Here is a 25,610-nt window from a genome sequence, read left to right on the forward strand (position 1 = left end):
TAGTCTTTTTATCAACTTAAAAGGTCTATTGTTTAGGCTTCAATTTAACGTTGTGTTGATTCATCTTACATCTTGCATATTTCTGACATATTTGACGCATGAAAAGCTGTTTACACAATTCGGGTGAAATGTTTTTGACCACACAATTCAAAAAATTCTGGTTCATTAAGTGAACGACTCTTTTCTACTACAACCCGTGACTCGTCTTCGCCTGAGATGAACAAATTTAATAACTTAATCGTTCTATTACACATGAGTTGTTTCCCCCTTGAGCATTTATTGATAATGACGAGAAAATGAAGGATGTGCTCTGGCAAATATTGCCTTAAATGGTGTAAAACGTATGTCAAAAGCAATGAAGTAATTTTTTTAGTCTCACATTGTCTAGGCAATCTTGCGGTTGGTTCTAGTTCTAGTGGCTAAAGGACTTTCTTTTCTGATCTTACTTGTTTCTATTCCAAATAAAAGATATTTCAAATTTAAAGAACTCATTCGTAAGAAGCGTAAGTGTGCCTAAAATTTGAATTTTAAGTGAACGTTTCGATGAAAAATTGAACAGAAAAATACATTTTCATGTGTCGGGGCCGAAAATGAGGGAGTTTCGACATTTTTCTCGGGTTTTCGACCCCTTACATGAAAATTTTTTTGAGTATCTGTTTTGGACGATTGATTTTAGGCACTTTCGCATGTAGCCCTCACTTCGTTCGGGCTACAACTCGCGAAATTGCCTAAAAACAATCGTCCAAAACAGATACACAAATAACTATTCAACGATTTCAACGCTTTCCTTTTATGAAAATGACGCTACGTTAGAAAGGCCTCCACACTTTCCATTTTGAATTTCGACCGCACTTACAACGTGAATATACTCTGCATACGCGTGTGCTAGAAAGAGATGTCAGTAGCAAAATTATGTGATTTATGTATGACCTAGAGTATTGGTTTACATTGACAAAATGTTTTCCATTGGAATCCTTATTCAAATTAAATATTAATCGGGTAGTAATAACGCACACATTGACTACCTATCAGGTAGTATAGCATACTTCTTCTCGAAGAGTTCAAAGACCGCGAACAGCAACTGGACATACGTCTATTACGTAATCTGTAAAATTAACGAACTCTGTCAAGTCCGTGGTATAGTACAAACGAATTGAATTTGTGGCCCGTTTTATAAGTGAGATCTGAGTCCGAAATATTTTAATTTTGCAATGGTAGGTAAAACGCGAGGTAAGAGGCCCAGTTTAGAGTAACTGAAATTCTGTTCATAGGCTACGATTAATAACTTCAATGTCTACGATTTCGAGAAAATTATACGTCACAAGGACGTTTGCAGCGGCACCTTGTACTTGGTAAAATGGAAAGGATATTCGGATAAGTACAATACTTGGGAGCCACCAGAAAATTTCGTTCCTCAAGACATTGAAGATTACATGGAGCGACAGTAAGTTTTAAGAGTTCCGTCACTATTTTTAAACTGACCACTTTAACTAATCAGTGAACATCAGAGTGGGTCCTCTAGAGTTCTCTTGAATATTCTGACTGATCAATGCTTGGATTCATCATTTCGTGGACCAAACTTGCAGAATGCAAATCTTTGTGCTCATGCTCAAGCTCAGTCACACTAGGCATGAACATGACTTGCATAAACTTGCATAAACATGAAATTCTTATGGTCAAACTTAAAAGGTTTCTCTCTCTCACTCAACTTGCTATGGTTGCAATCAAATGCACATATCAACAGTTGAAATATTAACGAAAAAACCATTTTTTGCGGCATGAAATGGACCGAATGCCTATTTCGAGTGTTAATCGACGATTATTTATTTTTTACAGTTATTAACATGGAGTTAGACAACAGGGGCGTATAGCCGTCGCGTTATAAAAGTGACATAGGGCCGCCACTTTTGTGTGTTACTCTTCGTGTGTCGATACCAAATTTCTAATTTAAAAATTCCTCTTAGGAGAATTAACCTTTTAAAAAGAATCAAGAAATCGGCAGAATCGTCCTCTGAGAGAAAAACCCGGGAACAATTGAAACTTGGAGTGTTGAAACAACAAGCAAGAGAACGCAATGAGAGAAAATTGCGCCGGGCTATGAGAACAATTGACTTTTAACCTGGAGGTAAGTTGTTCAATAATGTCAACAAAAGATTTCAGTTGGTGGATGTCGAACCATGCTGCAATGGTCACTAGCCTCTAATATTTGACAAAGTTTCCCGAAATGATTGCCACATAATACCAACTGTTATCGACTTTACGAAGTAAAAAACTAGGTTCTGAAAGAACAGGTTAAGGCCAATAAGAGTAGACGATCAACCGGCGCCCAAATTTGAACCGTTCGGTCAATATTTCCCACAGGTATTTTTACTACATTTCAGTTGCTTGATTGATCCAAATCTATCTCAATCTCTATTTTACACCGAATTGGAGAGGAGAGGGAGTGAGATAGGCTTGGGTTATTCAAGCGACTGAGTACATAGAAAAATTTTCTTTTTTGTTCCTGGAGAAGCCACTTTACAATTTGGATGCCACTGCGGTCGAGATCAATTCACTTAATTCGTTCTGAACCTAGGACCTCGATACAAAAATAATCGATGAAATCTGGCTAATGTGGTTTGACGTATCGAGGGCAACTTTACGAAAGGGCGCGAGACAAAAATCAGTCTCCGTTGATAATTGTGTCACCTTCGCCCTTGATACATACCACCAAAACATTTGATTTTCTTTTCGATTTTATTTGCAAATATTGGGGCTAGATAAATGTGCGACAAATGGATGTGACATTTTAGTGTACATAGTTTCGCTTTCAGATTTTGCAAAACCGGGACAGCGAAGGAAAATCTGTCAGTCTTTGATATGGCATTCGGCAAAGAATCTGGCTTCAACCGTTATCAAGATCAACATCATTTTACTTTCATCAATTATTTTACTTTTGTTTTTGTCATTTCCATTCGAGATTTTCTTACTCTTTAATTCTTTTGTGAAAATATATCGGAAAATCAGTTTTTAAAAGTTTCTTTTCCTTGTACAAACGAAATGCACACAATAATGTTTCCATCGGCTTAAACAGTCTGCCTATTGAATAGTAGCAAGAATCAAGTTTGCAACGCACTTCAAGCAAAAGTGATCATAGTCTACAGTTGCCACAGAAAGTACTATTTTGAATGAAATGGTTTTTACAGTGGCTTAGAGTGAGCGACACAATACCCTATTTTAAGTACGAATTATTCTGGAAGTGCGTTAAATGTATTAATCGTTTTCAACTCGTTTTCTCGAAACGTTTTCAATTAAAACCTTTTACAGACGACTGTTAGTGTCACCGACAAAGCTGTTGATACTCAAATCAAATTAAGTAATAGATTCTAATAAGTGACCTAGGTATACTCGTCGCGTCTGTGATAGACTAACAGTTACTTCTGTTCCAAAATGAATTAATTTGGGAAAGTAATAGATCTTCTACTTTCTTGTCAGGACCTTTTTGTTTTACAAAGGATGAGATTTGCAGCGCAGACAAAATTCGCAGACAAAACTCCCAAAGAATCCACGCGTTAAGTGATGAGGTTTGTAGCGCTGCATAAAAAAGCGGTCGAATCCGATATTTTGAATTTTTGTATCTCCGGTGTTTTTAAAGAATAAGAGCCAGATTTTGCTAGGTTTCCAACTTTTATGGAGTTTTATCGATTGCCATACTCATTTGTGCAAAATGTTGAGTAAAAATTTTCGTCTAATTATTTTACACAAATGAGTATGCCAATCGATAAAACTTAATAAAAGATGCAAACCTAGCAAAATCTGGCTCTTATTCTTTAAAAACAGCGGAGATATCAACGTTTGAATGTGAATTCCCATACAAAAATTCAAAATATCGGATTCGACCGCTTTTTTATGCAGCGCTACAAAGCATACCACTAAACGCGTGGATTACGTAAAGTATAGTTTCCACTTAAAAAAAGCACTCCACGGTGCGGTTGAATGAATTTTAACTGATTATCTCGTAGCACTTTTGATATTTTTGGATAGTATTAGTTAGCTCAGAGCCCTGAACAAGGTTCCACAAAAAATTTTGATTTTCATCCGTACTGTCGGTGACAGTGGTGCATAGCCCATCCTGTCGACAGAGAGAGTACTAAAAAACTGGTTATGGTTGCAATCGGTAGTGCCTGAAATTCTAATAACAATTGTACAAAAATGTTTTACCATTAGCGCAAGGGAAGCCGGCAGAGACACGCTAAAGTTTAAAAAACGTGATTTTCAAACAGTTATACAGGCGTGAATACTTGAGGGATGAAGCTAATAAATAGTTCTCGCAGTAGAGCAACATCTTTACCAATTACCAAAAAATTATTTTTGGAGACAGTCTACGTAGAGGCCGACAGTAGCTCAAAGTTTTTCCCTCATATTTGGTAAAATTTGCGAGTTTCAGAGGCACTCTTTCAAATTTTTTGTTATTAAAATGGGTAATGGGTTGTGATATAGTTTCGTTCAACGAGAGGGGAAATCAGGGGAAATCAGATGGCGTTGCGAGTAACTCTATGATAAATTTGAATATTTGTATGGAGGATGTAAGATTTTTCTGAATTTAAAAATTTTGGAGTACGGAAATGGAGGTTTTTGATTTTTCTCGTTATAAATAAAACGTTCTGCATCGTTTAAAAATAGTTCCAGTGAATAATTATTTTTTCTTGAAATTTCATGCGGAACTATTTTTATACGACAGAAAACATTTTAATTTTAACAAGAAAAATCAAAAACTTTGATTTCCGCACTCCAAAACTTTTAGATTCAGAAAAATCTCACATCCTCCATACAAATATTCAAATTTATCATAGAGTTACTCCTAGCGTCATCTGTTAGTCTTTCTACATACATGCAATTTTTGCCAAAAACAAGATGGCGAAAATCACAACCCATTCTGAAATGCTGGAAGTCTCAGCTGTCCATCGACACCACACTTGCAATGACTCATGTCAACAGTGCCGACATGTTGCGTAAATAAGTGAAATGTGTCCTTCTACGACGAAATTTTGCAGTTGATTGCAACCATAGTAAGTTGAGTGAGACCGAATAGAAAGAATGCCGCTCTGTACTCTTTCGCATGTCATCTGTTATCTACAGCGCCGAAAAAAATGAACAATGAGATCTGATTAATGTGGTTTTATGTTGTTAAAAAGTGTGCTGAAACTAAAGAAGTAGTAGATTTTGTGTCATCGTGCTGAAAATAATTCGATCAAAATGTTACAGGACTCCGTCGATATTATGTTTGTCGTCTATTAAAGCTTCAAAAAGCATTCTTCTTCAGATTTGCTCAAACACTTTGAATTATGTCCCACTCCAGCGCAAGCTTTCCGCTATTATCGTACTTTAATTGCTTGTACTGTTATTTGACTGTGTTTTATCAAAAAAATGTGGCGAACATCAACTGATAAGAACAAATACAATACGAGTAATTGCTCGAAAAAAAAAATTCGTCATCTTTAGGGCTTTTATGCGCACGTGTACAGACATTTACTGCAGATTTTCTGTTGGTTTATACTAGTCCGTACCCCGAAAGTCATATGAATAGCAAGCCGCTATTCAGTCGAACAGATAGTGACTGTTTGATTAGAATTATATTAAGGAAATTTCTGCCAGGAAGTCTACGCACGAAAATACAACCTTTCATTTTTGCTCTTTACGTTGAATTTATACCATTTATAAATGTATGTAAGTACGAACATAGATATTATAACTGCTACGAAATTCGTAGTACGAATAAATACCACTTACTGTTATACATAAAACTATTGCTGTGCCCCGGCTTCGCTCGGAATTACTGTCACATCAAAATAATTGAATATTTTCCTATCAAAAATAAACTTTACTAATGCTCTAAGAGGACATTGACTTTACCCAAAAAGTAGTTTCACGCTCCAATAGTACATTACTATGCAAGGGAAGTAAAGTGATATCTCGTATCCAGATGAGAAAAAGTATCCGAGGGCGGTAGCCCGAGGTACTTTTACTCATCATGATACGAGATATCACTTTATTTCCCGTGTGTAGTATAACGTTTTACTATGCGAGTGATGTAAAAGCTATTGCCTATACATGTAATAGCCTTATTACATGCAGCAGCATAGTAAAATTTTTTAACGCGTTGCAAATACGTTTCCACGTTTAAAAAAATGCATCCACAACGCAAAGCGACACAAAAAAAATTCAAGTGTTAAATACCGTCTTCATTTTCTTCGGTAGTGGACATGCCCAAGGTAAATATGGTGAGGAGGTAATGCCATGTATAACCGAATCAGATGTGTGGTGGCACGAAAGTTCGATCTCATCCATTCCTTGAAAGCAAAAAATGGAATAGAAAGTCGGGTTATCTGTTGTGAGATAGTGAAAATATTTTTGTGAAATACAAGTAAATCGTAGTCATCCACAGTGCCGCTTTTAGCTTTTGGGTGCCATCGGGCAATTGGAAAAATTGGCGCCAATTTAGTAAAGCTAAATTTTTTTAAAGTACCTCGGGCGCCGTTTTCTTCTGCTCCACTTCGGGCGCCACGGGCATTTGCCCATTTGGCCCATATGGAAAAGGCGGCACTATCCATTTAAAAAAAAGGCATTGTCATCGAACTTATGTGCTGGGCCGCGCGTCTGAATGGCATTACCTCCTCACTATATTTAACCTCAGGCATGCCAAGTTTCAAGACTCTAAGAGTTTTCGTCTGGGTCCTTATAGAGAGACAAACAATCCAACAAACAAACATTAAACTTTATATTATAGGTGGATACCTCTGCTACGAATAACTGCCACTCACTGTTATATACATAAAGAAAAGAAAAAAAACATTTGCTATGGTATCCAACCTACGTAAATAATTTACGTTCGTACAATGTGTTACACTGAAGCACAACATATATATAAATTTGACGACAAAAACGAAAGGCAAAAAGGGTCTATTTTATGGGGAAAATTTGGTACCCAAAAGACCACTATTTTTTGGTGTCAAGAGAGTTGTTTGTTGGCTGTATAGTTACCACGTAATGGCACAGTTTTCAAACAACTGAATATCCGAATAAATATTATGTGGAAGCGTTGATTTGTGAAAATGGTCGCATTCAAAGCTGCTGTAAAATACTTGGTTAATAAAATAACCGACAAATTTTATGGTTTTCAGTTAGATATTTTTATTTGATTATTTTATATTATACAAAGTGCATATGATGGTGACAGAGAGGATGGAAATTATATGCAAATGTTTTGGGGAAACTTTTTCTGCAGTTTATGTAATAATGTTGCGTTGTGGTTGTGTATTGACCAGAGTGACATCAGAAATGAGAGAAATCGTCTCTTATCAGGAGCAAACTCGAAAATAATGGATTAGGCGTTATTTGTGGAACTATGAGCCAGTGAATCCAGAGAACTGATAACAGATGGTGCTGCGCTGGCGGAAGCATCGCCATCTGTTATCATTTCTATGAATGAATCATATGTGCTGAATATTAAATTCCGTTAGAACCCACCGTTTCTCGTGATCAGTTTGTAGGCAGTGCAGGTACTTACGTAATTCCGTGTAAGCTCTTTATGATTTTTCTTCGTTACATTTTGTTTGCCATGAAAAGTGGTAGCCGAAAATTGTTCTTCTAGCCGGAAAAGCCATTTATATAAAAATCTTTAGAGTCGATTATCGCTGAAACAGCAACCTATTTTTGAAAAATTTCTTCCAGTCTGGAAAGTATGTCCCGAGTAAAAATAAAAGTAGACTGGCCTATGTTAATGACTTCAAACTCAAACTTCAAACTTTTTTTTTAAGATTCAACTATATCTGCTTGTTAGTCCAAAATAGTTAAGACAAGGAAAATGCGTTTTAATCGACAATGTTCATTTCATTTATTTCAGTTTTTAAAAAGTTATTACAAAAAACATCCGCATAGCTCTGGTATGATGAAATCAATTTAAAAGAGCTGTTATTCCCTTGCACTGTACGTAACACAATCACAATGAAATTGTGATCAAAAACATTAAATGTATGTACGTAACACTTGTTGACACGATAACTTGAATAAATCTCAACCGATTTTCATTTTTGTTTTATAATCGATGACCTGATTAAAAACTTACATCCAAAGGACATCCTGAACTTCATTGCAAGTATAGGGAGGTTCGAACCAACAGTAAATGACTAACCCAACGTTACAGCTAGCACAATTCACGCCGTCAGTCCGCTCAATATTTGAAATTTTGCAACGCATCGGGGGCGATTTAACGTTCAGGAAAAAGTCATGACTGCCAATGTAAAAAAAAAACAAATTCTTTTGTTGACGTGATCCATTGTTTACATTCAATTTCATTCATATTGGGAATAATGGATTCGTTAATATCCCTTTCATCGATAATTTTGTATTTTAATAATAATCACAATCTTTTTAAAAGAGGAGAAAATTCTTTTAAATCGAAAAATGTGAAAGAGGTTGCATTCGACGGAAATCTCAAAATAATCAGAGGAAAAGTGAATGCTTCTATGAAACAACGTACATATGCCGTTGAGGTACATATGATTGCTCATTTTAACTATAGACTAGACATAGCTTCCTTAAGCTAACTTATTTATTAGATACGACTGTCTGATGATTATGAAGTTGAGACTGCTCAATGCGAATGTCCTCGAGGGCTAGAGATCTGCCACCATATTGCGGCAACTTTGTTGGCCTCCCATTACGAGATTTCAAAGACCGATAGTGACTGTTCTTGGGCTCCGAAACCAAGTGAAGCCAACAATGTTCATACAGTTGATGAAGTCTTTAATATACCGAAACCTCCACGAGTGACGAATCGAGGTTTAAGCGAAATGGAATTGAGAGAGCTTTACGAAGAGTTGCAGAAAGTTCCGCCTGTGGGGTTTAAATGGATTTTGAGAAATCATTTTGAGAATGATGAACCTGGCGATGACGATACCAATGTGAACGATGCTATTATCGACTCGGTGGATATAGCGCGTTTTATTTTTTCTAAGGACTTTGACAATGCGTCGAACAAAACGAAGTTCTTGAAAGAAAGGATGAGACTACGTGCTGAGACTATATCCGAAATTTCGAAAATAACGAATGGTCAAACCAACAATGTAGACTGGTTCGTTATTCGGAAAAATCGGTGAAAGTTGAAGTAGATATTACGATGGAAAGTCTTCAGTTTCTTGCATGCTCTGATTATGGTAAGAGGGTCCCGGATCTAGTTCGAAATTGACAATATCGCTTTGCTCAATGGGAATTAAAAAGTCATTGTTTTTCACTAATGGTTCTGGCAAATCTAATTCGTCCGGTCCAAAGTCGTACCAGCCAGATTGAGACTGATCGAGATCGCTTTCTAGTTTATTGTTTTGCAACTCCGGTCCGACGTGGTACCATTGAGACTGATCAAGTTCAATTTCTGAATGTTCAAGTTTCATTCGCTTTTTTTCTGGTTCCGAATGATCTCGGCTTGTTTCTAGCTCTTTCTTTTCATAGTAGGGAATCGGATTTCTACTCATCTTATTGAAATGGCATGAGCAAATGACCGGAGTCTTCCGGTTTTTCATTTGTTTGAGGGTTATACTACAAAAAACAAATGATTAAAGTCCTTGATGAATTACATTTTTCGCTCACCGAGCATATTTCATCCAATTTTTTTTGCGCATTCATCAGCTGGCATCTTTCGAAATGTACATTCATTCGATGAAGAATGCAGACAATTAATATACCAGCAGAATTCCATTTTATGATTTTTGAAAATTGGAAATTGAAAATTGACATTTAGTTTTTTTTGGGTTGGTATAGTTGGAATAGAGATTTAAAAGTCTGCGTTATAGATTTATTTCTGCGTTTATATGATTATGTTTGAATTTAAGGCGCATTTACGGCGTGAATGGGCCCAAACGGAGGCCCCCGTGCGTGTTTTACTTAGTAAAACGGCTGCATTTAATAAAAAAAAACTGTTAATATGCTTGCCGTCTGTGAGAGGTTACGAATTTAGCCTTATATTTAGGGCCGCCGATTAGAACAATCTCGAGTTTAAATACCTTCAATTATTCGAGTTATCACCCATCAACCATGGGTCTGGTAGCTTTCACGATAAAGGGGCATCAAAGTTAAATTTAGAGGAAATACTTCGTGTCGTGCCTTAACATTATATATTTTGTACTCAATTCCGAGAATGCAACCGGTTTTTACTGTAATCTACCACGAACCTTTCTTCTTTCGCCTTTGATGATGAGATGTTTATTGAAACCGAAATGTTCAGTCTACTCCAATACATACTTTCAGTCTAGTTCTACTTAAATTGATAAAATATTTCGAGTTCTTCCTTCTTTTAATGATACAATGCTTTGCTTGTAGACAGCTGAGAATGTTGTTCCAACGGACTCAGTTTCTCTGATAATTTTAATTTTTTGCGGTTAAAGTTTTTAAGGTTAAGGGTCGTGTATCTATCATTGGTTTTGGACCAATAGATGTGCGCATTGCTCCAATGGTTTAGTATACTGCTGCTCGAAAATTTTCAGTTTTTGATTTGATTTGACCTAAAGCTGTTTCGGGTTCCATGGATCATTAGAATTTTTTGTGGACAGATTTCTTTCGCGCTTCGCAGAATCGACTAGATAGTTAATTACCACCCCATTTTTATTTCCGTTGCTTAAAGATGGATTTGGAGCTTGGTTAGTAAACTATTTCTACCTGTTCCATACATATGGACATATGGACTATATTTTCGGTTAATTTTTTTCATGTTCCTGCACTTTCGCATGGAGTAGGTACTAAACCAGAACATTGCATGCTGCTACGTAATTCATTACTTTTTTTACGGAAAAAATCTTTGTGATACTCGCAGACTCACTTGTGTCTTTTTGAGAAGGTTGCTTCGACAACTGCACAGCTCTGCTACAGCAGTGCTGTGACAACTGTCATTTCGACAATAAATTGTAGTTTTATACCTCACTTTCGACTCATCACAAAATCGTTACCTCATAGTAGTGCATTACTTTCGCTTCATCCAATGTTACCTACCATTATTACCGAAATCCATTAATGATTCCATTAATCCGAGATCAATTCTGCCATATAAATCGTTCAATCGAAAGTACTGAAGTTAACCGGATCGTCCTTTTTGCCGGTTACTGTGACTTGTCGACTTTAGGTATCAGTAAAGGAGTCGAGGAATACCTCCCAATAAATTTCTAAAAATCAAAAATTAAATTTTATTTGGAGGTAACCCTCGACTCCTTTACTATTTTCCAGGGTGTCTAGAGTTCCAGCCCAGCGTGCGCATTATTCTGCAATGTGTTAATCGGTTAATTGAACACAGAGCAATTTGAGAGTTGAGCTTTGGGAGAGTTGAGCTTTGGGGGGCAATGAAATAAGACAATAAACCAACCGTTTTATGTGTATCCATTTTTATTTAAATTTCTTCATTTTTGCAATTCAACACAACACTTGAACAAAATACCGAAACACGATGGACCAATCGGTTTTTGTTACATTTTTTGTTTGTTTGTTTTTGTTTAAATTTGAATTTAAAACTTAAAAATATAAATTGTATGTACATGTGTGTAATGACTTTATAAATATTGTAATCTGGTCTAAATATCCTTACAATGAATTCATAATTAAACATTTTTTTGTTTTTTCTCTCTCTTTCTTTCTTTCTCTTCTGGTTTTTAATTGCACTCTTAAGTTTTTCGTTTTTTTTTTCATTTTCTTTTTTTTAAGTTTTTTTTTAATTAGATTGGGACGGGTGCTTAATTTTTATGAAATATACAATTTAAGAATAATTTATAATTTCATTATAATAATAATTTTAATGTGATTTTTTTCGCAAGAAGATTTTTTTATTATTTCATTTAAAACACTATCAACATATAAGTAGTAGTAGTATAGTAGTAGTAATAGCTAATAATTGCACTTAACGCTACATGTAGTAAATTGTTTTTTTTTTTTGTTATTTCATTGTTGTGGTGCAAACATATTTTTTTAAATTCATTTTTAAACATTAAATTGAAATTTTCTTCTTCTTTTGTTTAAATTGTTTACTCTGTCACCTTCCGTTTATATTTCTTATAAAATAAATGATGGACGTAATATTTGATGCGAAGAAAAAAATTAAAAACAAACCGAAAATCATTTAAATAGCCAATGGGATGATTAATATTTTGCAACAAAAAAAAATTAAATAAAATAAAAACTTTTTGCCGGTAAAAGTTTTTGTTTGAAAGAAGAACTCAAAATTTGAACAATAAAAAAAGCTCCAAAATATTCACATCGTTCCACTTCCATACATTCCAATTTCCCATCCATTCAATTAATACTTTAAATGTGCTAAAATCAAAATAACAAAATTGATTTTTGTAAGTTGAAGCGACATGAACAAGAGTTAAATTTAAGGTTATTACAATGTTTGTATGGGTTTTGTAGTTTGTGTCATAGTAATGTAACACAACTTTGCAAAAAAAAAGTTTGCTTTTTCTTGACATAAAACGATTCATCAGATGTTTCGATGGTGACCTAAGTCATCTGTTATCGACAGCGATGGTAAAGGTAAGCGATGAGCCGAATCATTTTAGATTTGTAGCAAAATCTATGTGAAAACAAATGAAGTAAAAGATTCTTCATAGGGGAGTAAATCTAGTTGACAAAGTATAGTGTGCAAAGGCACCAGGCTTGATTATGTCAGGTCAGGTCAGGTCAGGTCAGGTTTTCCAAAGATTTTCAGAGGACTTTTTACTCATTGTATATGGATTTTCAAAGTATTTTAGAAGCTTTTTATGATTTAATAAAATGAAAGCAAAATAAAATGATCGAGTCTGGTTTTTGACAATTGAATTTCAATTGTCAAAAACCAGAGTCGATCATTTTATTTTGCTTTTACCTTAAATCAGATTTATGAATTAGAGGATTTCCTTTCGTAAAATTTTGAAGTAGAATCGAAGTAATAGATGATATGTTCTATAAAGCAAGAGCACCAATTAGCGTACAAGCTCATCATTTTCAGCGATACTTGCGTTTCATTCAATTCTCTCGCTCACTACACGAATTTTTCAACATCGACCTCACGGGATAAAATGTTAGTTGAATTCACAGAAACCGTTTTTATTGAACCTTTTAGAAACGGCAGACATTCGTTTGTGCAATTGCAATTGTTGAAATTCAATTTTTCCGTAGAAGCAGACCGTTGTCATTGGCGTAATTATTATAGTCATTGCGTCATTTGACAGTCACAAAAAAATATTTAACGAAAAAGAACCTCCGGCGTAATGATCGAGTTCATCGACTTTTACACCAATCTTGAATCCGAAAGTGACTCCGAAGCTGAAGAAAGTGTCTATTGCACGGAAACAGATAGTAGCTATGAAGATTATGAACCAGTTCGAAAAAAACCAAAAATTTTGACATCAAAAAATTTAATACAAAAGAATGATAAATCTCAAGTAAATAAAAATAAAAAAGAAAAAAAGATCGTTTCAAGAAACGTACGATCGAAAAATCAATCAAATAAATGTCATCAGAATAAAAAATACGTGTCCGAAGTCAATGCTTTGGAATCATCTGTGGGTAATCATCGACATTAGGCGTGACACATCGTCGACTGGATCTTCGAAGACGGGAAAGGTGTCGATCCCACCGACAAAAAACAAAAATTGTCTGTCAGCTGCAAAGAAAAAGAGAAATCGAATTCAAGGTCAAGTAAATGGTTGGAAATCTGAACATTTTGTACCAAAACTTTTTGATTTCGACGCATCTGCGTCAGGACTCTCATCTATTGTTCCAGATCCTGACGATTCGAATTACGATGAATTATTTTTTTCGAATTATTTTTCGATGAAAAACTTTTGGACATGATCGTTGAGCAATCGAACAAATATCATGAATCAATTCAAGTTCGATGCAAAGATTGCAATAACAGAAGACATCAAAAGCCTGGGAACCTATTGATCGAAAGGAAATGTATGCTTTCCTTGGAACTTTTATGCTGATGTCAGCTGTAAAATTCGAAAATGCAGGAATATTGGCCGACAGACCCACTGATTGAAACGCCTATTTTCAAACAAATTATGCCGAGAGACCGTTTCCTCGAAATACTCCGAGCTCTACATTTCGGAGACAACGAAAATCAGGTATCAGGCGATAGATTATTTAGAATTAGGCCTGTCATGGAACTGCTGAAGGAGAGATTCTCGTATTACATAAATGCCTACAAAAATTTGGCCATCGATGAAAGTTTGATGTTGTGGGGAACGTCTCTGTTTCAAAGAGTGCATCTCATCCAAGCGTCATCGTTTCGGAGTGAAACTATTCGTTCTTTGAGACTGCGAGACTGGAGCCATTCTTGATTTCATTGTTTACACTGGATCTACAACGGAAATTATGTCATTTGAAGAATTGGGCCTTTCTGGATCAAATATTATGACGCTTCTACAGCCGTATTTGGGAAAGGGACATTGTGTACAGGTAAGGAAAGATATATGACTCTAGGAATTCACCACAACATCCGAAACATCTCTATAGGAATTCTTATGGGAATCAAAATCATTGTCTTCAGCTCCCGTCACACCTGTTGCGGAAGTCGTTTACCTCTCGGTTTGACCTTTCTAGACTCGTTAGGAAGATGGACATTTTTAATGTGAGGCTTCATACTTTCCAAGATTCAGCTACTACAGTGCACCACAGTCAACAATGATACGATGTCCGGCTCATCGCATACGAAGGACATTTAGGGAGTTTACTAGAGAAAGAAATTTTCGTTTGATTTTAAGTAGAATCGATTTTAATTTCATATCATCCAACAAAACTTGCCACAGATGTCCTCTGCCTTTCGATTCACAAAATTTTCTGATGGACAATTTACACCTTTTCGAACAAAGAGAATACATGAACTGTCCCGTCGTCTAGGTGTATAAATTAGGCACGCACAAAAGCTTTCGATTATAAGTAAATTCACTTTCAAAACAGTTTCGTCAGAAAATTAAACCTTTGGTCGTTCCTCACAACACCGATGCGATGATATGATTCGATTAATTTAAAGAAAAAGAAAAATCAAAAACGTAAACGTAAGAAAATAAGTTAAATCTCACAAAATCAATCCCTAAAACGACCGTCCGACAATAGCTAATTTCAAATTTTGTCAGTTAAATCGGTTCTACTATCGCGGATCATAACAAATGAGCCGTATAATGCTAAACAACGCTACATTCTTTAGAGTGTGTGTGTTGTTGTCACAATTCGTAAAGAAATGTGCGCGAAAAAAATTCTTGTAAATTACTGCACCTGATGCGCTTGATTCATGGTATGCTGTGATGGCGGCGGCGGCAGCGACGACGGTCCAAAGTGATGTGACGATGCGAAATGATGCAATTGTCCCATACCCATACCCATGCCCATGCCCATCGGATGATGCAGTAGACTTCCTTCGAGTTTCGGTTTTATATCAAGGCCAGGCGAATTGTGTCCTATCGATGTCGGATGCATTGTGGACGTATCGCCGCCATTCTTTTTGACCGTTTTACGATCTTTTGCACGTCGATTTTGGAACCAAATTTTCACCTGACGCTCGGACAGCTGTAGTGATTGGGCCAATTCAGACTTTCTTCGAATTGTTATGTATTTGGATGTATGGTACTCCTTTTCCAGCTCGAGTCGCTGATAGTCTGTGTAAACGACTCGATATTTGTCCTTGGTGCGTGTTTTTCCTGGAAATAATGAAAGAAGTCGTTAGCGAAATGGAAATCGATTTGGGATCGAGGCATATTTAACATGAACAGGAATCAACGAAAAAATTAGCCCTAGGTCGTGCACAGAGGGGCAGATAAATGTAAATTTTGTATGTTTCGTTTCCAAAGGATTTTCAATGATTTTCTGGTGAGTTTCTTTACAATCTGGATTTCCAAGAATTTGCATCAATTTTTAAGGATTTTTTAAAATTTCCAAGGATTTTCTTTAGCTCTCAGAGGATTCTTTAAGAATTTTCTTCGATTTTGAGCCTTTTCTGATGAAATGATTTTCTTAGGATTTTCTCCCTCGTCGTCTACATACTTTTGTATTCGGCTACAGGGGCCATACATGTAGACACTGCGTCAAATTTGGTTTTCAAACAACATTCGTGGTTTGCAGATACCAGTAAAAGACCGAGAATAACCCCACAGCCTAATTACGATCGAATATCATAAGAGATTCCTATTCACTTCCTGTCATTTATCAATTCATTGTTTCGCTTTGTCAAAATTTATGACAATCATAAAGACATGCAATCTAGCAGTTCAGCCGATTTTATTAACAAATCTCGCTAATATCGATTTTCTGGTGATTTTTAATTGTTTCGTTCTCTTGCTGTGAATCAACCGATTGCTGTCGATACGCTGAGGTTAATATATTTTTGTGGATTGTGATTAGAAATATCGGCCTCTATCTTTATGATTGGAAATATTTTGGTTGTCAGATAGTGGCATTCCAACGGTAAGACTTTCACATTGCTTTCGAATGTCTTTCTATCGGGCAATGGACGATGCCCGTAATTTTTGTAGAAATCCCGCTTTCGTACATACAAAATGAGAATGACGACAAGCTGCTCTAGTGTTGTCTTTAATAGGGAAAAAGTATGGTTAAACCAAAATGAAGTAAAAGATTTTGTATTAAAAACTGTGTAACTTATTAAACAATCGAAGCACCAGATTCAACGGTTGAGCATGTTTAATCCATGTCATGTGTATCATTAAAAACGACATAAATTCGACAAGGGTACTAAGAACTAATACAAACACCAAACCAAATTTGTTTAACTCAAATCAACAAGGTTTAAATATAAATAAATCAATATGCCACGTAAAACTTCGTAACGAAAAATATTTCTAGACTTTTTCGCTCACGAAGTTTTCGCGAGCCAGATAATATCTGATATTTTTCAAACGAAAAATCAAGCAAATTTAAGTAAATCGATAAAACTAAAGCTTGCAACATTAACATAAACCGACAATAATGGCATTACAAAAACTAGTTTTTTTTAATGGAATAACTCATGCATTTTATGTGCACCCACCAATTCCGTCCACTTGACCGAAAGTTAGTGATGGGGAATCCAACTGCATTGGGATATTCAAGCTATCGTCACAAATTACTATAGAGAGAGAGTTGTAATATTAATTTAAATTTGCTGGCTATATTTGCGATACAACTTAACGAATAAAATATTGTAATTGAATGGTGAGTCAAATGGTAATTTTGTGTTAAACTCTCACATCCAAAAGATAAACAAGAGAATGGAACATTTATTACTTAGCAGTGGCACTGGCAGATCTCGAGTTGTTACTAAGTGAGAGTCAGAATCATATTTGAAATCAACTAAACTCAGTGTAAGAAGGAATTCGAATGTCCAAGTATAAGTTTGATTGCGACACTAAAATCTATTTTTTATAATTGAATCTGACGAAAAACCGAGAAATTGATAGTTCACCCAAAAATCGTAGTTTCTACGTCGATTTTCCAAGGAAATGGAAGACAGGATTTGGACATTTTTATTAACGAAAGTCAAAATTTTAGCGTTTTCCGTAAATTCGAAGTAAAGGCAGGGTAAATTGAAATGATCATAATGCTCATAATCGAAGATTTTTAGCGTATCGTGATTTGAAAACAAGTATAGAACTAAATAACAAGCTTTCGATCGACTGGTATAACATTCACAATGTTTTTTCAGTTTATTGAGCTTGCGCACGCACGTTTATACTTTGAAGTCGAGCTTATACGTGTGCATTGGAACTGTTTACAGATAATAAACCTAACAAATACAATATAAACAGTTCAAATGGGCGATATGGAAGACTATACTGGATTTCAAATCTGGATACACTAAGAGTCGATCATTTTAATTTGCTTCCACTTTAGAAGTTTAATTTTTTTTTTGGTCGCATGCACATTGGTTTTTTATTTAAATCACTAATCCCATTCATGATTGATTTCACAAACGTTTTTGTTAATTTTGTTAATTAACTTTTTTATTGAACAGGGACTCCCTCTCAGAAACATTCAGATTCCAACCAGATTCCAAAAGTTTCAGAAACGGATAGTCATCTGTTATCGACAACAATGACAAAAATAAGCAAAAACAACGTGATCAATCTGGTATTTATAGTAACAATTATGTTAAAACAATGAAGTACTAGATCCAGCAGATAGTTAGATAGAACTAAGGAAGTAACAGACTTAATATTATATGACGATAAGACTGCCGTCAATGTTTGAAACGAATTGACTCAATCGTGATAGGAAAATAGAAAATATTAACCGACGGAAAAATGAACCGACGGTAAAATCGTATTGTCATCATGACAATTCGATGAGTCTAAGTTAGATAGAAAATATTGTAGACTCATGTCGAGTATACAAACATGGATTATTGTAATGAAATATTGTATAATCCAGCTTCGATAAAAATATGCATAACTTGTGGCAATACAATCAACTGACTTTTGTATAGTGTGTTGAATGTTATACTATAAAAAGTTCTGTCCATTGGATTGTAAATTACAAAATCGAAATGTATTTTTAGATCATTTTCGATATCAAGACTTTTAGTGACACAGAACGATTATCGGCTTTTACCTTAGTATACACACATATTCACACACACTCTCTCTCTCTACCGAATGTGATACCATAATCTATCCTTGTTAATATTCAAATTTTTGAAAGACCGACAACATAAACAGCGTAAACAAACACTAAATACCCCAAAACACCGAGCAAATATGATTAAATGTTTTACAAAATTTAAACATTGTTTGTATTAAGTCAATGTAGTTCAACACAAAATTATTATTATTTTTGTGTTGTTCTCTCTTCCAAACATAGAGTAAATACACGTTCTTGATAACCGCGAGTTTTTCCTCAATTTTCTCGGTATAATGTCACACGATTCATACACAGAAGAGAGTACAAAAATAGAAGAAGATGGAACCAAATGAAAAAATTGCTCGAGAATAGTGTCATTCATCAAACAAAATATCAAACAATAAAATAAAATAATCAAAACGACGAGAATGTTTAAATGCTTATCTCTAGTATTTGTTTTGTTATTTAGATGGTTGATTATTTGCATGCGGTTGAATACAAAATTATTTTTGTTTTGTTTCTTTAATTTTAATGAAACGATTTAACTTGACTTAATTTTCAAGACGTAATGAACTCTGACGACATTGATTCTTTGCTTTTTACTTATTTTTTTACCGTGTTTTGTCATCATTTTGTCACGGTTTTGTTCTTGAGGTAAACGTAAATAAAATTCAACTATTGTTTTCGGTTTTGTGTCTCTCTGATCCGTTTGGCAAGACAAATAAGTAAATATGAAAAGAAAAAAAAAATTAAAAGAAAAATTTGATTTCTTGAGCAAATTTACGATAACACGCTTAATAACTCAACCATCTTTTCGGTAAACACCTTTTCAAATAACACAAACACACACAGTGTAAACTACAATGATTGTAGCGTAATATGAAACACTGTACGATGTTCCATTGGGGATTTTTTTTTGTCTTTACACCAGTGAGACTGTCGATCTAAGAAATAGATGAATTCGATTTCATAAGCAAAAACTAGATTAGGATGTGATAGAAACGTTCCGACTACATTTCTTCAAGTTGATATAGGGATATAGGGAAACATTTTTCCATTTTTTCCTAAATTTTTCAAAATATTTTTTGAGAAAATTACAGTGAACGACATCTCAAATGTCTCACTGTCAAATTTTTCTGAGAATTTTATTGTGTCATTGCAAATTCACAATGACATTCTCTGAAAAAAATGACAGTGAGACATTTGAGATGTCGTTGACTGTAGGAAAAATATGGAGGAATCTAAGAAAGTTTGGTTAAATCAAAAAGAAGTCTCTGATTTGATAGCTTATCAAATCGTGACGATCCTTTGATTGAGGTTTTTAACAATTTATTTTCTTGAATTCCTCTCCTTCTCATTCCTAAGAAAAAATTCAATAACAAATGAAAAACTGGACGAAAACGTTGAAAAAGTAAAGTTTTTCTTGACAATGTGAGACGAATATTGTCTTCAATACGGAACTAAAAAAAATCCAAATAGCTTACAACCTCATACGTATTTAGGAAGTAAATGGTGAAGGACAGCAGTTAACGTCATTTTAAAGGGAAAACTTGTTCAAGGTTTTGCTTCAGTTGTGTGTCGTCGAGTCTAAAATAAGTTAGTCATAGTTTCGTCGTTTCAGCTGGTCAACTTATACAAGCCATATAAAGACATAAAAGAACTTTTGTATGTTCGAGTGGACCAGCTGAAATAAAATGAGTAACTTCTTGAAAATGATTTTCGGTTCGTCCTTCACAATCACTTCAATCTTGTGTGTCAATGGTCCGAAAGCATGGACAGCGGGTCATACTAAATTTCAATTACAATTCTTAACGGTCTTGACAAAGGAGAAAAATAGGGAAATTCATAAGCCGAGAGTCTGTGTGCTATCAGCTTTTGTATAAGATCACTGTTTGAAACCTGGAATCACATTACTCTACATGAATTTTGGTTTTGAGCGCTAGGAAGACCCTAATGAGAATATATCTCAGCTGCCACTCTTTGAAGATTTTTTTTTCTCAAAATGAAGTCAAATTAGGAATTTGAAGATAAGTTTGGATTTAAAAGCTGATGTGTCAGACAACCCTAGTTGTCGAATATTTTACCTGTCTGGAAGGCCAGGTCTTTCAATAATTTTTTAAATTTTCGAATTGGATTCTTCTGTTTCTCTCAAAGACTACAGTTCAGCATTTCATTTTATACAATCTGGGACGAGTGAAATAGACCCGCTTAAATAGATTCCCTTGGTCTAGAAAACCTTGAACGGATTTCCTTATTCATTGACAGTTGAATTTTAGCGTAGCCTACTCAAATTCACCCAGTGTGTGTCTATCTGATTTTACGGATCTGCTTTAGCTTCTTTGTATTATACTGAGAGAGAGAGAGAGCTGAGTTCAAAATTTAATATAAAATTCATGTACCGTCTACTGTACACTGGTATTGAGTTTTGTTGTAAAAAAAAATTATCTGTCCCTCGGTGTCAATATACTCTCCCAGACAATTGTTGCACGTTCTTGCATCTTTTCAGCTGCAAAATCATGCTTAAAATGTAAAATATTTCGCAAAAAATTGTGCTGCAAATTCGGTTTCTATTCAATTATGATTTCGATTGAATGAACTAAACAGAGAATTAAACTTTAAATTCGCTCAAAACATTCAATTGTTTCGTTGTACGACCATGCAAGAATAAAAATCCATTTTAAGAAATTTTTTTAATTAAGTTGTAAAAAGTTGGCAATAAAAACGAAAATAGGGAGAGGAAAAAAAACTCAAATTAATTAAATTATTGCGTCAATAAATTACTTTGAGCTTGTTTCAAGTTAATAAGTTTGAGGCAAATTATTTATAAATAAAAATTTTCATTATTACAATTGAAAATCCGAAAGAAACCGAGCTGATTAACAAGTAACAAGCAAACCGTCTCAGTATCAGTTTTTTTTTTCTCGTCTTCATGAAAAGGTTTTATTGTTCAACGAAGCACTTCAATGTAGGTATACAACCATTACATTCAGCCTTGTAAACAAAACGCACATGAATTCATTACGAAATGTCTGAACAAGATGAACGATTTTGTTCATCAGATAAAAGTCCTCCAAATTCACGTCTGTTGTTTTTCTGTCCAATTCGCAGAAAACGTCGATCGTAAATATTCAAAGATTTCAATTGTCGGAATCGATTCGTTAAAACGGGATGTTCGAAATAAAATGAAAAATTATTGCGCATTGGACCGGGAAATTTTGTGATTTTTATGATTTGAAAACCTCAAGTGTGTGAATTGTTATCACCATTGAAAGAACCGATAACAGCAAAAAATGAATTGAAAACGTACGAATGAACTCCGGTGAACATATCAGAGACATTTTTTATTGGTAATCTTTTCGTAGAATTGATAAAAAAAAATGTTTAAAAAAAGAGGTGACCATCAGAAAACAATCTACTATGCTATGAGTGTCCAATTAAATTACTATTAATGTAGTAGGACGAAGTACAATTGATAAACATTCGGTTAATGTAAGTAGACGTCGCACTGATAATAATATCGAAATTTGTTACACTGATAGAAATGAGATCAAGGAAACATGCGTAAGGTCTAGTTGATCATTTTGAGAAATTGGTGGGGCGTGATAACAAATTGCGGAATTTTCCTAAAAAATTCCCCAAAGGGCCTGATTTACCTTTTGGATTTTGAAACTTTTATTCGCCATATGGTGCTGAATATTCAAACAAAACATTGGACCTTAGACTCATAAATTGACATTGTTAAAAGGCAGTATAATCATTTAATCTGTTACATCTTTCGCTTGAAGTATAGCTTTCAACACAAAATCTTTTACTTCATTTTATTTAACAATTCATTTTAATAGTCTCATTTAACAGTAAGATCATCGCTAATTTTTGTCGTTGCTGTCGTTAACATATTATTCGCCATTTTTTGAAGATGTTTGTAAGATATTGTGACGACACTTTGAAAGACACAAGATGATCTCACAGATTCGTAAAAAAATCATAAATTGTATTAAAGTATTATAAAACTGATTGACAGACAGTGCCAGCCTCTTTTAACTCCCTAAATTTCAACAACGGAAAAGAGAATGAAACGAACCCGACTTCAACGTCAAATTATGATTCACTTATTTCAACTTGATGTTTTAACTGGAATGGCTCAATGCTTAAACTTGATTAAGTGTCGCTTCGCCCAAAGTTTCCTTCAACAAAGTTATTTATTATTCAACAGCAGAGTCAACAACAAAAAGTGTCCTTGATGAATAAATCTTCACCCAGAATTTTTTTTCTGTCGTTTAAAACCTATAACCGCAATGATTTGAATTTGTCACGTGTCCCCGGGGTGTCTTTTGTCATATTTTTCAGTAGCAAACACTCTCTGATACATCCATTCAAAATGGCTATGTAAATAGCAGAATGAACGTAACAGAGTGCAAAATAAAAACACATTTGAAGGAAAAAGTAACAATTTATGTCTTGTGTAGTAGGATAACTGGGATAATAAATATGTTGAAGAGGGGCGAAGTGGTGAGTAGATTCATTGTCGTTTACTACTCTTGTCTTTGCACCACATTTGTCATGCTCGCACCCATCAGTGCGTGGTATAACATGTCTTTTTACATCACAAAAACTTTGCGGATTTCTTCATAAATATTTTGAAATGTTTCTTTGCCTTTCGTCCAAACTTTTCTTTTCAAAAAATTTCTTTTTCTTATGACAACTGAGTGGTGTCTTTGTTAACAAATGGACATGTTTGTAATTTATTGATTCTAGCTTGTTATGGATGATAATTGATTTAGTACTCGTGTTGATTGAGTGAAGCCGTTTAGGAGAATTGACAGTTTCGATGGTTTTTTTTTAAACTTTAAATGACGCAAAATTCATCAATTGTATCTAGTGGAGTCACAAAAGTATACCTAGGAGTCAGAAGCGAAAACTTATCTAATAATGAGCAATAAAGGCCGGATACTTTTATTGGCCCAATAAATGTAAGTTAAAAGCAAGCCGCAAACCGGTCCTCAAATTTCACATCAAAAATTTGACGAACGATATTTCGATATGTTAAATTGCATCACCCCAATGATGAATAACACAACGACAGTTCGATGGATTCGTTTGGGTAATTTTAACTATTTGAGCAAATACGAAATATAAAACACTTTTTTTGTCAACAAAAAATTTTCATCACTCTTGTAAAACTATCATTGGAGACCCTATCCTTGGTTTCGAATATTTTTTTATATGAAAAGTCATCTGTTATCGACAAAGACGACAAGAATATCTCTATGTCTAGTCTAGTGTCCTCTTTTATAGCAACATGTTTGTAACAAAAGAAGTACAAGACATGATATCTGACACGAAACTTTAAACAAAAACTGTAATAGATTAAATCGTTTGCTAAATCGCGTGCCGTTTCTGAAAAGTTAACAATTTTCCAATTCATTGAGAAGAAGAAGTCAAATTGCTTCAGCGTCTTTTGCCCTTACTTGTTGGAATGAAATTTATCCCAAAACTTCCTAAAATCAAGAACGAAATGAGTTGGTTGTTAGTGCCATATTCTTCGAAGAGTGTACGTCGGACATAACAGAAGAATTCCGGATCTTTATCAAATGAAATAATGCGCAAGTTTTTACATCACACCAGTGCGTGTCTTCTCGACCAGGCTAATTTTTATAATATTTGATTAAATGCAAAAATTGTCTCCTAGACCAAAATTGTCCAAAATTCCAACACATACATTGGTCCTCCTCTATACAGCTCGGGGTTTGTTATAATTCAAATTCTCAATAAAAGAGAGTAATTCGTTCCATTGCCGATCAATGAAAATTTGGAAAGCTCCTACTAGACAGAATTCGCTTGAAATTGTTCATAAAAGACTTGAAAAAATACTTCACGAAGATCTAAGGTATCTTCCATTGATCATCGAAAAAGGTATCGAAGAATCTGGCACTCTTCTGAATCTGGCACACAACGCACTCTTCTACTACTTCAAAGGTCAACTCGCACACGTAACTTTAATATTGCAAATGCTTCATAGCCCTCTGATCGACTTAAGGACTCCTTTTACAAAATTTTGGAATGGAAAAATCGTGTGCCAGTCCACTTTTTCCGTAGTTGAAAAATGCGTTGTTTTAGCACCGTGTGTCAGATTACCCCACGCCTCGAAAAATCATGATTGAATTGAAATTCATCAAATGATATTTATCACTGAGCTGAGCTGTTCATTCCGAAAAGCAAACCGGAACCATATCTCTTGATGAATGGTCCATTTCTTCTTAAAATCGAAGAAAATGTATTTATAGCCGAGACCAAAATGAATAAACTAAACATCTAAACCAGTATTATTGGATAGTCTAGCCCGAATTGTTGTAAATACATTTGCTATGCAGGTAAACTTGTAGAGTCATCTCAATTTACAAAATCGAGATCTGCCAATTAGGACCAATTGAGTCGATTGACAACGTTAATTCGTTTGCATAATTTTTCGAAGGTATAGCAAAACAAAAGATTTCTTTCTATATCCTATAATCCATTCCCATTGTGGCTATCTACATTTTATTTCCAGTTTGTTGGTGACACAGTACAATTATCGCTTTATGCCATATGAACAATGGATGCATAAGCAGATTAAACACTCAGTTCAAAATTACATTGCGATGGGGCTTTTGAAGTGTTTGTAAATGTTGGTTAGTGTTAATTACCATTTATTGCATGGTGTACTTAAAGGGATTCACAGCCATTTAGTGGAGGATTTATACTTCCTTCCTTAAAGAGACTTTCGTTATCGCTAGATGGGACATGTGAATTGGATTTATTTTTTGGTGAATGTTTTTCTAATTATAAAATTGGATTTTTCGTGTTGGATTAATCAAATAAATACCAACACATCCAACACGTCTACGACAGAACGGCTGTGCTAAGAACGAAGATGTGACACATGTCTTAAAACGCAAAATGTTTGCGTTAGATTATTAAAGTGGTTTATGGTCATAAATAAAAGACAATCTCAAGACAATAAAAAT

The 25,610-nt window shown here is 34.7% G+C and overlaps 1 protein-coding gene across 2 annotated transcripts in view; it reads right to left on the minus strand.

The window, feature by feature from the left end:
• Positions 1 to 11,388: 11,388 nt before the first annotated feature.
• Positions 11,389 to 25,610, minus strand: part of LOC119079157 (homeotic protein caudal) — a 32,353-nt gene continuing 18,131 nt past the window's right edge. The window contains exons 2-3 of one of the 2 annotated variants that reach the window (XM_037186970.1): positions 17,039 to 17,116; positions 11,389 to 15,695 (exon numbers count right to left, since the gene is read on the minus strand). In XM_037186970.1, the coding sequence (XP_037042865.1) occupies positions 15,265 to 15,695; positions 17,039 to 17,116 (509 nt within the window). In that variant the 3' untranslated portion in view covers positions 11,389 to 15,264. The remainder of the gene's footprint in view (positions 15,696 to 17,038; positions 17,117 to 25,610) is intronic. The other variant, XM_037186971.1, reaches the window with a different exon arrangement.

Source organism: Bradysia coprophila, unplaced genomic scaffold (genome assembly GCF_014529535.1).
Source record: "Bradysia coprophila strain Holo2 unplaced genomic scaffold, BU_Bcop_v1 contig_297, whole genome shotgun sequence".
Taxonomy (NCBI): domain Eukaryota; kingdom Metazoa; phylum Arthropoda; class Insecta; order Diptera; family Sciaridae; genus Bradysia; species Bradysia coprophila.